The sequence below is a fragment of the Histoplasma capsulatum genome, genomic scaffold, assembly GCF_000149585.1.
Source record: "Histoplasma capsulatum NAm1 scaffold_1 genomic scaffold, whole genome shotgun sequence".
Classification (NCBI taxonomy): Eukaryota; Fungi; Ascomycota; class Eurotiomycetes; order Onygenales; family Ajellomycetaceae; genus Histoplasma; species Histoplasma mississippiense.
The window spans coordinates 4,668,347-4,682,156 of NW_001813982.1; the positions used below are offsets into that span (position 1 = coordinate 4,668,347).

The following is a 13,810-nucleotide window of genomic DNA, read 5'->3' on the forward strand; positions in this document are numbered from 1 at the left end:
AACAAGGGAGGGCAAAAACAGCGGGGGAGCTCCCATCCAGTGGAGATCTGGTGGAACCCAGAACCTATTACCAGAACCCAGTACCTGAACTGAAACCTGAACGGGAACCCGGAACCGGAACCGGGAACCGGGACCGAAACCAGCCAAATTCCCTTAAGGGCAAGAAGAAAGGGAAGGCCCAGGAGGGCAAAAAGGGGATGACAAAGGAGCCCCTAGCAGAAGAGTTAACACCGAAACTTGACGTGCCCCCAATCGAACAATGGGCCCTATCCATGGATTCCCACCAAAAGTATATACCCACACCCAGCCCGAAGAACTCCGGGGGACACCCATCAGCCTCCAGAAGAAGATCACATCCCTCCTCTCTGTCGACCCCTCCTCCCCTTTCTCCGCAACGACTCCGCGGAGGAAGATTCCCCCACAACCCTTCATAGTCCTTACGCCACTTTCATGCTCGGCGACACCGACGCCGAGATTCCCAAGCCCAGATATTTCAATCACCCATGCAGTCGGCGTAAGGTGCATCTGAGGAGCGAGAGTTTTTGGATGGATTGTATCCGGTGTCGGAATGAGCTGGGGAGTGTTGCGAGGGGCATTGCTGCAGGAATTGTGGAAGGGAAGGACGATGTGGTTGATGGGGAGCCGCGGGAGGTAGAAGCTTGGTGAGGAGTGAACGTGGTGGGAGGGGGGGGGGGGGGGGGTTGAGCTGGGGTCGGGTTTTTACTTTGTGGTCTGATGGTGAGCGGATGAGGAGGTTAGCTTATCGTGTGGGATGGACGGGTATGGGATTCTGTTGGTTTTATACGAGATATCCCTCCCGGTTGAGTTATGTCACGATGACCGTTTTGTTTTCGATGTTTCGCTCCCTCCTTTTCCTTCTTTTCTTTTCCTCTCTATCTAGACGATGACAACGCTCGTTACTTTTCCGTGGATACCTTGATCCTTTCCACTGGATATCTATCAATGCCAGGATTCCTTGCTATTATTTTCAAAACAAATGCCTGATTTAGCCCGCATGATACGGAACTGAGTAAGCAGGGTGAATGAATGTATGAAGCAACATCTCATCAATTCAATTCCAACGGTGATATATAACAATATTTATATATATGGTATCATATCCTCATACATGGCTCTGAGTCCAAGTAATCTGCAAAAACGAAAGATGATTATACACTCAAAGAAAGAGTCAAATAACCACAGCGGGAGATTGGAGCGACTGAACGACCACCAAATTGAAAGGAAGCGGGGATAGGTTGAAGTTGGAGGGAATGTTAACATGGCCAAAAAAGGATGAAAAACATGAAAAAAAAGAAAAAAAAAAAAAACCAAACAACAACAAGGAAGTGCATGAAAATTAAAAAACAAAGGTCTATTTTCTCCATCAGTCAATCAGCCAGTCAGTCGATCTAAATAAAACATGAAAAAGCATTAAAACATCAATGGCATAGGGGAAGGTGAATCATCAAACGTATATATAGATACAACCCTAGAACACCACACCACATGCGACCCGAATGCCACGGAAAGTGCATCTCCAAAAAGACAAAAAAAAAAGAAAGAGGGGGGGGGGGGATAGAGAAGGGAAGGCGGGAAAAGAGTAACCGCTGAGTTGTGGGGTGCTTTGTTGGAAAACTTCAAAATTTGGCCCAAGCATGAATCAAAACAGGAACGAAACAAAACAGCAAAATGGAAGAAGAGAGAAATGCGACGGATAAATCAACGACGAGGATAGAAGTCAGGAGGTAGAGGGCGGGAGGGTGACTCATTTATAAATGCCCCTTGCGAATGGCACCGAACCCCTTATTGAGTAACTCATGAACATCCAACGAGCGACGCGAGTAACTTGGAACATCTGCACTCTTTCCGGCCGCCGCAGCTCCATTTGCGACGGGCTGACTATTCCCCGACTCCACCTCCTCCGTCCGCACATGAGAACCGTCTTCACCCTTCTCTTTGCCCTGTCCCTGAGAGGTCCTCCGATCCAACAACTCCTGCATCTGCAACTCCCTCTCCCTCTCCCTCTCCGCCTCCCTGTCCGCAGCCTCGCTCTCCAACCCCGCAAGAATCTCCAAACTCGACTTCTTTCCCCCCCGATCCCAACCCTGCTGCAACTCCGACGCCGCCGCCTCCTCAAACCGCTTCCGAATCTCCAGATCGCCCTCATACTCTTGGAAATGATCCACGTCGGTCGGGAACAGCGCGACGCGTAGCGCCGCTACGGATAGCTCGAAGAGAACCACCGCAACCACGGCGAGGAAGATGGTAACCCACCAGAGCAAATTGCGGCCTGTGCGGGGCAAGAAGTTGTCGCGGACGTTGTAGATGGCGTTTGTTTCGTAGCGGCGGGAGAGAATTATATTCCAGAGGAACCAGCCGCCAACGGACGCGATGATGGCGATGACGGCCATGATGGTCCGGTAGCGGATCTCAAGTAATTGGAGCTTCAGGTTGATGATGAGGACGCAGACAGTGTAGGTCAGCAGGCCCATAGCGAAGACGCCGTTGTCGAGGGTGAAGATGGCGTTGCCGAAGAGGCCGTACATGGTGAAATAGATAATCACGGCTTCGCAGCTTCCCATGAAGGCCCAGCCAAGATAGAGTTTGATGTTAAAACTGCCGTTGCGTTGGCCCTTGGTGTAGAGTTCGGGGACTGCGAGCAGGGTGGAGGCTGCGAGGTCCTTTTCGAAGATTCCAAGGAAGATAACTGGGAGGGAGGTGAAGAAAGTGTTGAACATGCTTAGAGACCATGATTCGTAAAGACTGGTTCCTGTGTAGCCGTTCCAACGCTGGTAGAGAGCCTGCGTGAGGTAGAAGACGGTTTCCTTCCAGAAGGTTCCCAGCGTGTACTTGCAGACGCGGATGTAGTTCCAGCGACCGTGGACGAGGAGGAGTTTGAGTAGGAACCGAAACTGCGCGATGGAGTAGTCTGATATCCTGGCAGCTTGTAGGCCCTCCTTGCCAGTAATGCCAATCCCTACATGCGCTTCCTGAATCATAGCGATATCATTCGCACCGTCCCCGATGGCAAGCGTAATGGATTTCTTTACCCTTTTCCGTATTGACCGCACGAGGAACGCCTTCTGCTTGGGGTTTGCACGACAACAAATGACAGAGTCCGCTAAGATGGCAAGGTCAAAAAAGCGTTCCTGGAGCGGTGGATCCCCTTCAATCGTCGATAGCGTTTGCCCATCCACCACAACCACAGAATGAGCACAAGCGCCCCTCTCAATCTCACTCGTCGTCTCCAAAATAACCTGCTTGACATCTCCAGCATCATGATCCAAAATAGTCACAGTCGAATAATCCTTCACCAGCCGACACGAATGGCCAATATTAATCGCCGTTTCCCGCTTATCCCCCGTAAGCATCCAGAGCTTAATATTAGCCCGGCGCAGCTTATCAATGGCTTCTGGCACGCCCTTCTGCAACTTATCCTCAATAGCAGTAGCCCCGGCCAATTCTAGCTGCCTCTCAATTTGTTCGCCCACATTTTCAATCTTCTCCTGCCGCCCCACCAAACTCGTCGTCGCCTCCTGATACCTAGCCTTCCACTCCTGATAATCTCCCTCGTCAAGGAATCGATAGTCATACATAGTGTCCGCAGCCTTCGGTCGCAAAGTCATTCAAGTGCTGGAAACATCGCTCAAACACCATCGCCTCACTTGTACCACCAACGACTCCTCGACCAAATCTTCCGCGCCATCATCCGTCTGGAAAGAGGAGCGGTGTAGTTCCTCCGAGAGCGCCCCGGAGGGCCGCGGGGAGAACTGCATCGACGGGCGTGGGCTGTAATAGTAGCCAGCATCATCGCCATCCCTCAACTCCAGACCGCCATCCGTCTCCCTCTCCCGGAGCCAGACATCGATGCTATCCCGCAGCGACGAGCGGCGTTTGCCAGAAACACTCGAGCGGCGCGTGCCCACGAAGCTAGGACGGCCAATACTTAGGCTCGTCCGCTTGCCATCCTTGCGATTTGCATGCTCGCTGTTGCGTCTCATGACTTCTTTCGCCTCGAGAGATTTACGCTTATTGGCGCGGCTCTCGATCTCGGCAACCTTCTCCGCCGCGAGCCCGGATCGTTTCAGGAGGCCCATGACGATCGAATCGGCACCTTTGCAGAAGAGGCAGATTCGCTTGTCGGGCATGCGCACGATGATCGACATGCGTTTGCGCGCGCTGGAGAATTCAATGACATCTAGAATTTCATAGACCTCCTCTTTTTCGATTGGCTCTCCATCGTCGCCGTCGCCATCACCGTCCCGCCTGGCCGTTGACAGTCGGATGGTAAGCGAGCTGGGTTGTCTGTCCACCACCAGATATCCCATTTCCTTAGCAGCAGTAACCAGCGCAGCCTCATCCGGGGACGCAGCTTGGAACGAAATATCACCATCGCCGTCACGCTCCGGTAAGCAGGTGTGGCACAGGGTGAGGGCGAGGATGAAGAATTTCGCCTTGCGCGCGAACAGCGTATGCGGTTTCTGCTGTATGTATTTCAACATCTCCACAGTGCGGCCACCATGATGCATTCTATGTTTTCTATTCGACCGCCAACGCGTCGTCGTCAGTGGTGTTGAGATCTCGTCGTTCATGTGACTTGACACGCCGGATTTCCGCGCCAATGCGAATTGGTCAAATGTGGCCGATTTCCGCGATGGAGCCTTCTTATCCTTGCGTTTCTTATGCAGGAGCATTTTGCGATCTGCCTCGCGGGCCGCTTCCTCTTGTAAATCAGTATCGTGTAACCATGCCGTCCCTGCAACGCTCATTTTGCGGAACTTCATGCTATTATTTGTCAACGTGCCGGTTTTATCCGAGAATATGTAGCTGTAGTTCCGTATTAATAGTTATTTCGTTTGTTTATGAATATGCCGAGAGGAATTGCACGGGGAAGAGGAGGGGAGGAGAATAGAGAAAAAGCACTAGAGACAAGGAGAGTGAGCGATATCCATACCTAACTTGCCCCAACTCCTCATTGATCGTCGACGTCCTGGCTTCCAACGGCGTATCCGACTCCGCATCATACATATCAATATCGTTCAGCAAAAGCATCTGCGCAACCTTCACAATCTCCAAACTGACGTACAGCGAGATGGGAATCATGGTGTTGAACATAATGATGAAAGATGTGAAAATAGGCCCGATCGAGACATCCGCGTACTGCAAATACCACGATGCATCCTCCACGTTGCGCGACCAGAACGTATACGCAATCGTGCACGCGGACGCGAGCACGATGACAAAGAGGACAATGACAGCGACGACGCGGTTGACCACGGCCTGTAGGGCCGGCGCCTTGATGCGTGGGTTCTTGTTCGCGTTCATACGTATCTTGCACTCCTCCCCGGTATAGATAACCATGCCGAATGCTTCATGGGTATTCCGCAGAATGCTGCCGCGATAGATGACTTCTGAATTGGTGATGGGTAGTTTCTTCCCGTCAACTGTGACGTTGCCATCGAATTTGTAGAGGTCAGTGTTGGGGTCTTCGACAGCAAAGTGAATTGATGTGATGTGCATGATGTTGTCGGCCGTTTTGCAGGCTTTGGCGACGGCGCGACAGGGTTGTTTGCTTTTCAGATTTGTCTCGCCATCCAGCGCCATGGTTTCTATATACGCGATGCCAGTCGGGCCGTCTGCGTGGAGGAGAACGAGATCTGCCGGCGCCGGTTGGTCGCGGGATAGCTTGATGACGTTGCCCACCTCGATATCTACCCATTTGGTAGTCACCCAGTAGTCTGAAAGATTGGATTCTGAATCAGTAACTGTGGCCGTTACCTTGGATTCCGGGGATTCCGTAGAAGTAGTGGAAATGGTAGTAGCAGCATTTGCGAGCGGGCCACAGGGCCGCAAAATATATGCGATCCGGTTGTTCTCCTCCTTATCCAATCGGTAACGACGGAGATCATCGAAACCTTCCTTCGCCATGGATATACCAACAAAAATCATCAGGGGAACAAAAGTGGTGAAAGTTCCAGTGGTACTGAGGCCGGGTATCATTTGCAAAATGGAAAGAACAAGGAAATAGAAATTCGCAAGCTTGGAAAATTGCGCTACGAGTTGGCGGGGGAAGAAGCTCCATAGACTATATCGACTTGATCGGATGCGGTTGCTGATGTAGTGTTTGCCCGTCCGTTCGTCAATCAAGGGATGTTGTCTCTGGACATCAAGGTCGATATGTCGACCATCCTTACTCGGCGGGATTTCTTTGATGCGAAGCACTTGTTTTCGGAAAGCAGTTGTAAAGTCTTTCCATCGGTCCAATGTCAAGTAAGGCTTCCACCCTCTTATTTGGGCCTTCAGGTCCGAGAACGTGGTAGATTCTTCATCCCTCGAGCTACTCTGAGCCACAGCTTCCTGACCCTGCGAATGGACCCTAGACAGAGCCTCACCATCCGCCGATAGACGGTGACCTAATTCGATGCTATTCGTCCGGTCTTGATCTGATTGGTTGGCAATGTTCCGGTTAAAAATCGACCGTCGTAGAGAATAACCTCGATCCCGCGTCTTGGGCAAGACGGGAGGAGATTCGCGCAGCGGCGGAACAGGGTCCGCGGGAGAGACGGGAGATATGCGTTGACCGCCACTCCGCAGTGTTGGACTTCTTAAATTCGAAACGACACTCGGCGAGGAGGTGTCTACAGTAAGTCCTAGCCCGGGAGCACGCCCGCGCCCGCCACCGCCACCCTCCCTTGCAGCGCCGTCATGCACTTCCCAGCGCAGACTCTGAAAAGTGGTACCCGCCGTGCGTTCGAGATCCGTTGAAAAGCGCACTCGAGCCTGAGCCTGTCTCTGCTGTGGCATTGCCGCCGTCGCTAGGCTTGGCAATGAGGGTGCCCTTCTGATATCTCTGATATCCCGGAGAGAGGCGCGAGCTGGGGTGTTAGCACCTAAACCTGTGTCCGTAACCCCATCTGTTTCCTGTCCCACTTCCCTTCTTCCCCGCGCATCTGTATTATTCCGCGCCCCAACACCCCGAAGCAGGACCGTCTCGTCCTCCTCAGGAGGAGAACCATCATCACTCAAAATACTGTCTCTCAGCGGCGACCTCGATGGCACACGGCGCGAAAGTCGAGGAGAGCTCAACTGTCCAGGTCCGGGGCTATTTCCATCATCGCGCCCCGCCATTGGGTCGACGCTCAGCCTTGTGGAAACTCTGGCTCCTTCCTCCTGTGGCAAAATTCTCCTCCCGGAGACTTTGACCTAGGTATATACCCGTGTACACCTGGTTATATATATATTCGGCAGTACGGCTATCCGAGACCAGTACCGGACGTCCTATATGGCAGATTAGCGGATTGGACGAAAAACAGAAAATAGGGAGGCCGACAATAGATGAATGATAAACTGGGTATATCACAGGCAAACACAAGGACAGAATTGGGTGAAGAAAGACGGGGAGAAGTCGAGACGCTCGAGACGCCACTGCTCAGTGTTGGATGGAGCGCATTGGGGAAACCGAGCGAGAGGCCGGCGGGGAAAACGTGGGTTGGATCGACGAGCGACTTGCCGGTAGCGTTGGCGGAGCAGAGGGCGATAAACCCAAGATGTACAGTACAATGCAAAAGAAGAAAACAGAGCAAAGAAGAGGGGAGGTCTACTGGAACCCCTCCCTGTTGCCCTCGTAGATGTGTAAATAAATGTGGATGTATAGGGAAGAGAATCCACGGTGCAAGGCCACGCTGGGGAGCGGTCCAAGCAGCGGCGGGCTGTGGGTGACGAATCAGCAGCAGGCCGCACAACCTAATTTGAGGTTATTCCCAACGGCGCATCGATTGCTAATATCAGGATGGCAACATGAAACACAGCTCGCCAGAATCAGCAGCCAGCAGTGGGCAGTGGGCAGTGGGCAGTGGGCGCGGTGGTTCGCGAGGATGCGTTGCAGCAGAGCAGAAAAGATAAGAGGAGGAAGAAAGAGTCCGGACCAACCCTGGAAAGTCGATTACGCAAGTGCTATTCTTTTTTGATTGTCTAAATCTAAGCGTTGGCCGAGAGTTGTTAGGTTTAGCCTTGCAACCGGGCGGGTTGTTATCGATCAGACTTTGGCCACGGGCGAAAACGACAAACGTTTCTTTCTGGCCAGCGCTGCATAAGAATTGGACAAGATACAGGCACATTTGCAGTGCTGCGCAAATACATCATCACGAAGGGGCAGGAGGATGTCAGGTTCTATGAACGGGAGACGAATATTTAGAAGCACGGTTCCATGTCGAGTTACATACGCAGCAGCGTACATGTTCTGTACCCTAGATATGTTGGTAGGAGATATTCCTCTCTTTCTTGATCAAATGTTATACCAACCAACTATTTCATTCATGGCTTTCGCTCCCAGATCCTAACAAAGAGTAATTTACCCAGTTGTCCTGCGGTTTATCATAATTTTTATCTCCATCTGCTCAACACTGAAGAGTGCCCTTCACAACATACATGTACTGTACAGAATACATCCATCGTCGACTCTTGTGGCGGAGCTTTCTTTTTTTTTCAGAATACTGCTTGGAAACTCTGCCTCAGTTTCCACGGAAGGCCGAAACTCCATCCAAGAGAATCAACATAGGAGTTGGGGGTGCGAGAGGATGGTCTTGTGTGGTAAGTCGCCGGCCTGCATCCAATACCATGGGGCTCGCAAATGGATTTTCGACGCATCCAAGGCATGCATACAGCATCCTCGTCGAGTCTGGGCCAGATAGCGTTGCAACAAGGAACAAGAGAGCCCTGTCGACCCTGGCTCAGCAGCGCCAATGTGTGTTGCATGCCGCCACCATGTGTCTGTCTCAAAGCTAATGTGACACCGCATCCTGAAAAGTGAACATAGAACGAAGGCGGGGGACATAGAACCCTCTGCAGACACGAGAGATATATACCAAGGAACTCTCACTACCAGCGATCGAATGATTCTGGGCCCTCGACACCGGTGGGCTTGAACACCGAGCTTGGCTTCACTAAGCTTTAGGCGAAACGCCCCTAACCTAACCACCCTAAGCCTACATCTCTAGGGATGAATTATTGCCAACCAGGGGCCAAACCCAGATTGGCTGGGCATTTTCTTGTGTTTGGCAGTGACTTTTTGCGCCTCATCCGTTGAAAATGAAGATAACCACCTGGGAGGAATATGCCCAGGCTCTCCCCCCTCCAGCGGTTGCTAAACTACCGTACATGTACTCTCTACGTATGTACATACATGAAACTATGCACAACTATCCCAGGTGACAGAGAGAGGTCTACGATCAGTATGGGTCCAAGAAATAGGAAACCCTCGGAAACAATTCAGGGCCTGTCATCGCAAGAAGTTGCCGAAAAAGGGATCAACGCCTGCCAGGCATTATATACCCATCAACTTCCCCCCGCTGTGATGTAGACGCAAGAAAAACAGAGTAAATAAACTCGTACATTCTCATTGTTTGGTCGATTTCATCACTTGCCAGTGTTCATAATTCGCGAAAACCGCCCCCCTCCAGGTCTGAATCCGAAGATGAAATTGATAGTGACGGGAGCCACCGGGTACGTTGGCACGGAAGTCATTCGGCTTGCTCTTCGCAACAAAGCCGTTAGCTCCGTCGTGGCACTTGCTCGCCGGCCTGTTCAGGTTCCTGAGCACGTTGGTCCGGACGCGGACAAGTCCAAGCTGCAATCTGTTATCCTCGACGACTGGACAGCGCCGTATCCCGAGTCTGTGAAGGAGAAACTCAAAGGCGCCGATGCGTGCATATGGTTCGTAGCCCCATACGATTAGGCATATATATACAGTACATGCAGTTCTCACAGCCATGTTCTTGGTAGGTGTCTGGCAGTTACCCCGACCAAGTCCCTAGAGATGGACTTTGCAGATGTCACCAGGATCTGCTCCGACTTCACCATCAACGGTCTCCATAACATCGCCTCTGTCGCCAACAATCCCTTCCGCTTCATCTACATATCTGGCGTCTCAGTGGAGCGCGATCAGACCAAGACCCTCTGGTTTCTGTCTGACTACCGCCTCATGCGTGTGGGTTCCAAACTCTCCTCCTACATCTTCCTCCTCCTTCCTCCCATCCTCCTTCTCTGTGAACTCGATTGACGCGACAAGCAGGGCCGCATCGAGAACGCAATCCTGGATTTCGCCAAGCAACATGAACCCGCCGTACAAGCTACTGTCACTAAGCCCGCGGGCGTAGAAGGCCCTAGCCGCCCCAGGACCCTCGCCGCCACAAGCATTTTCAAACAGTTCGGGCACGCCGCCTGGGTTCACCTGTCAGAGCTTGCCGCTGCCATGATCGACCAATGCCTGAATGGCATCACCAAGGATCCCTTATGGGCCGAGGATTTGGAGGAAATAGGGGCGCGAGTTCTACGGAAGGAGGATTATGCGGGATATGAGCCCGAGGCGCTTTGATTTTATGTATCAGGGTTTCATCGCTACAGGATTGAAGGTGGGGGGAATATGGTTTGAACGGGATTTTCAATTTTCGGCCGGAAACAACACATATGGCATGGCCCGGGTTTTTTTTTTTTTTTTTTTTTTTTTTTTTTTTTTTTTTTTTTTTTTTTTTTTTCCCCTACATGGATGGATGTATGGAGACATAACGAGTAGTTCAATTGACAGCTGTACAAGCAGACCATACATACTCCCATGGATTGAACGAGAAAGCTGGTGAAATATGTTTGTTTCACTTCAAATGGCCTCACATACTCCCATGATCGACAAGTCCCTACGCCCGAGAGAACTGCCGGCTGACCCTGTCCTGGAGATCCTGGCATCAAACTGATACCAGGCGCAGCCCCCTCGCTATCAACTTCAATGACAGTTAATTCATCCGCTGAAAACCGAAGTGGACATTCTGGGCTACCCTCGGCTCGCACGCGGGGAAAGCTCTTTCTAGTCCCTCTGCTGCTCCGCAAGTAGAGCAAGGTAAGTTGCTTCACCATCAACCAGGAGATTCCGTGCAAATAGGGAGGGCCGGAACCTGGCTGTCTGCTGAAAATCCGAGCACCAGGAGTAGCTTCTTGTTTGCCAGGGGGATCAGATGCCTATGGAGAGACACATGGGACAAGTGGATTTGACAAAGAGGGCTTCAGCCAAAAGTTTCTGAACCTCCTCGAGCTTAGGACGTTCCAGGAGCCCTTCAACGCGTGGACCATCATAATCAATAACATACGGTTCATCAGTATAGATCATATAAAGGAGCTAATTCCGTAGATTGCCAATCTATGAAATCTAAGGATCTCCGATGGGTCGTCTGGGTTGACAAAAATGTTCTCAGCACGGAAGTCGCTGTGCCATACTTATGAGAACTCTGGATGGGCTTGGTCTTCGGGAAGCTGGCTGGTACTTGACGAATTTGAGATAGCCTCGAGCGGCCTCGAGTTTCTTAGACTTTTGAGGAACGATAAGTTCCGGGGACTATATAGTGCAATTTGGAGGACTCTGGAAGCCGCGACAAATTAATTGCTCATGCAATTTCTCTCATGCCGCTGGCAATCTCATGTTCCTGCACAGTATTCATTCCCCTGTATATAGAGATCTTAGCCCCATCCACCAACCACTTAAATCAATATTTACACACGTATGCACAAGGCCCTCTGTCAAATTTTGATCTCCTTTCTACCATCCATCACCTGTTGTTCTGTCTGCTAAGTCGAGGGACCAATAGCAAAAAACAAATCACTGATTGATGATCTGGGGCGTCCATCCTCGTTCATGTAGACGACGAGACTTTGAGCAGAGGGAAGGGATCCTGTTTATAACATAATAGAGACTGCCAAACCCGGGAGAATGAAAAGATGGCATGTCCAATCTGCCTGATATTCGGCGATTCTCTTTTCACCAACCCAACTCCCACCTTTCAACCTGGCTTCGACCTGGCTTCAATGTCAAGTTTCAAGCTTGCTCCATATTTCATCAAGCTGTTTGTTGCTCTGAGGTATTTACTAGTCGTAATTTGTCTGGTCTGTCTTCTGGTGGTGGGTGTTGTTGGGAAGAAATCAGAGGACTTGTTCTGGTGTGGTCAACGGTTTTTAACTTACCTGACGAGAGTTTCTCAAATGTTAGGATCATTTGTGATAAAGTGTTAATCAGATCAGTAAATGGGTCAGTCAGTTCCTCCAAAAAAAAAAAAAAAAAGGAGGAAGGAGGGGGGGGGGTCGAATTCGAGCTTCTGAGACAGATCTAAAGGTGAGGTTATATAAATAAATAATCCTGCTCGTGGGTTGGACTGCATATTTAATATAACTAGTTAGTTATTGCTGATCAGTGAAGTTATTATATATAACCTTGCATTGATTGATTGATTGGGCTGTCTGTATGTCAAACCTGGAGAAATAGTTTTGCAGAGGGATATTTTTTTAAAGGAAAAAAACAAAAACAAAAAAAGAGAAAGAGAGACATGGATGGATAAGTTAGAATGCATAAGTAGGGAGGCAGATCGATATAACGAAGACCAATTTAACCCATATGTCAATAAGTCATTGCATTATTAAACACAGGAAAAAAAAAAAAAAAAAAAAAAAAAAAAAAAACCGAAAAAAAACCGAAAAAAATCAGTTACATATTAATCAAACAAAAGCAACACGAGGGGGAGCTTTTTCTCAATCCTTTTTCTTTTTCGAAACTGCTCCTCCCCCGAACACGCCCCTACCAAACTACATAGAACTGTCCTGTCTCCCTCTACTAGGACCGCTCTAGGTCCTAATATCGCGGTGGATAACCCCCTTGACCGCCTTGCGGGGGATGACCGTAGCCGCCCTGCTGAGGCGGCTGCTGGCCATAACCTCCCTGCTGCGGTGGCGGCTGCCCATAGCCGCCATAACCGCCTTGCTGTGGGGGCGCTCCTCCGGCTCCCGGGTATCCGCCGTACTGTGGCTGTTGTCCCTGTGGTGGCGGGGCACCGTATTGGGTCTGTGAGGGTGGAGGACGGTGGCCGCCAGCGGAGGGCCGGCCAGATTTCTCATCCTTGGTGTCATAGGAGGAGTCGATAGCGCCGAGGATCATTTTCGTGAGCTAGATTTTAAGGGGGGGTGTTGGGGTTAGTTGGTTGGTGGCATGGTTACTTGGCTGGTTGGGGGAGATTTATATATATAGATATATTTATGGGTATATGTATATGTTTGATCGATTTTGTCGAGAGGGGGAAGCGGGGAGGATAGGAAATACTTACCCAGAGTTCTGGGGTTAGGTCAACTGGTGGGTTGGCACGGGACATTTCATCCTGCTCCACTTCAAAGTCTGTTTTGTTAACCCTTTTTGTTAGTATAGGTGATGATGATGTATTTGGTTCGTCAGGATTGGGAATACGAAGATTAGTTGGCACGTACTGGATGTGCAGTCGATGAGGTCACCGATACCGGGCTCCTCGTCAAGTTTGCCTAAGAACTCACGCGCTTTCAAGTCATTCCCAACCTGCGCAAACTGGAACGAGATGGCTCCAGGCCCATACTGGGGGAGCGCTCTCAGTTCCGCGCTCGCAGACCTAATAGCATCAGATACCGCACCGTTTGGTTCTCCAGCAGGCTGCCCATCGGTGATGGTGATGACCAAGACAGGTTTTTTCAGCTGACCGCTTCTAGCAGGCCCGAGCACCAACGGCTCCAAGACCTTAGTCCTCAGGCTGGTGCCCATCGGAGTCAAGCCCGAGAACCTAATGGTGCTGATGAGGTGTTCGATCTGCTGTTCATTGCGAATGTTATTTCCCTGCTCATTCGAGTTCATGAAGCGAATCTGGATGCCGTCATCGTCGAACAGTGTTGCGGCGTAGGTGACACGGCTGAGGATCAATTTGAGGTCCTTGATAACGGGCGCCATTTTCTTCAAACTGCATGGAGCCGCTGTCATCGA

At 50.7% G+C, this 13,810-nt stretch overlaps 3 protein-coding genes across 3 annotated transcripts; 1 reads left to right on the forward strand and 2 right to left on the reverse strand.

Moving 5' to 3' along the window:
- Positions 1–1,769: 1,769 nt before the first annotated feature.
- HCAG_01316 (conserved hypothetical protein) lies at positions 1,770–6,804 on the reverse strand (the record flags this gene model as incomplete). Its single annotated transcript, XM_001544219.1, has 3 exons — positions 1,770–3,608; positions 3,666–4,827; positions 4,955–6,804. The coding sequence occupies 3 exons, from the start codon at positions 6,802–6,804 to the stop codon at positions 1,770–1,772; spliced, it is 4,851 nt and encodes a 1,616-aa protein (XP_001544269.1).
- Positions 6,805–9,087: 2,283 nt separating this feature from the next.
- Positions 9,088–10,372, forward strand: HCAG_01317 (predicted protein; the record flags this gene model as incomplete). Its single annotated transcript, XM_001544220.1, has 4 exons — positions 9,088–9,169; positions 9,426–9,711; positions 9,781–9,985; positions 10,070–10,372. The coding sequence occupies 4 exons, from the start codon at positions 9,088–9,090 to the stop codon at positions 10,370–10,372; spliced, it is 876 nt and encodes a 291-aa protein (XP_001544270.1).
- Positions 10,373–12,664: 2,292 nt separating this feature from the next.
- Positions 12,665–13,807, reverse strand: HCAG_01318 (predicted protein; the record flags this gene model as incomplete). The annotated part of the gene is made up of 3 exons (XM_001544221.1): positions 12,665–12,976; positions 13,134–13,201; positions 13,291–13,807. 3 exons carry the CDS (start codon positions 13,805–13,807, stop codon positions 12,665–12,667), a joined length of 897 nt encoding a protein of 298 aa, XP_001544271.1.
- Positions 13,808–13,810: the final 3 nt, after the last annotated feature.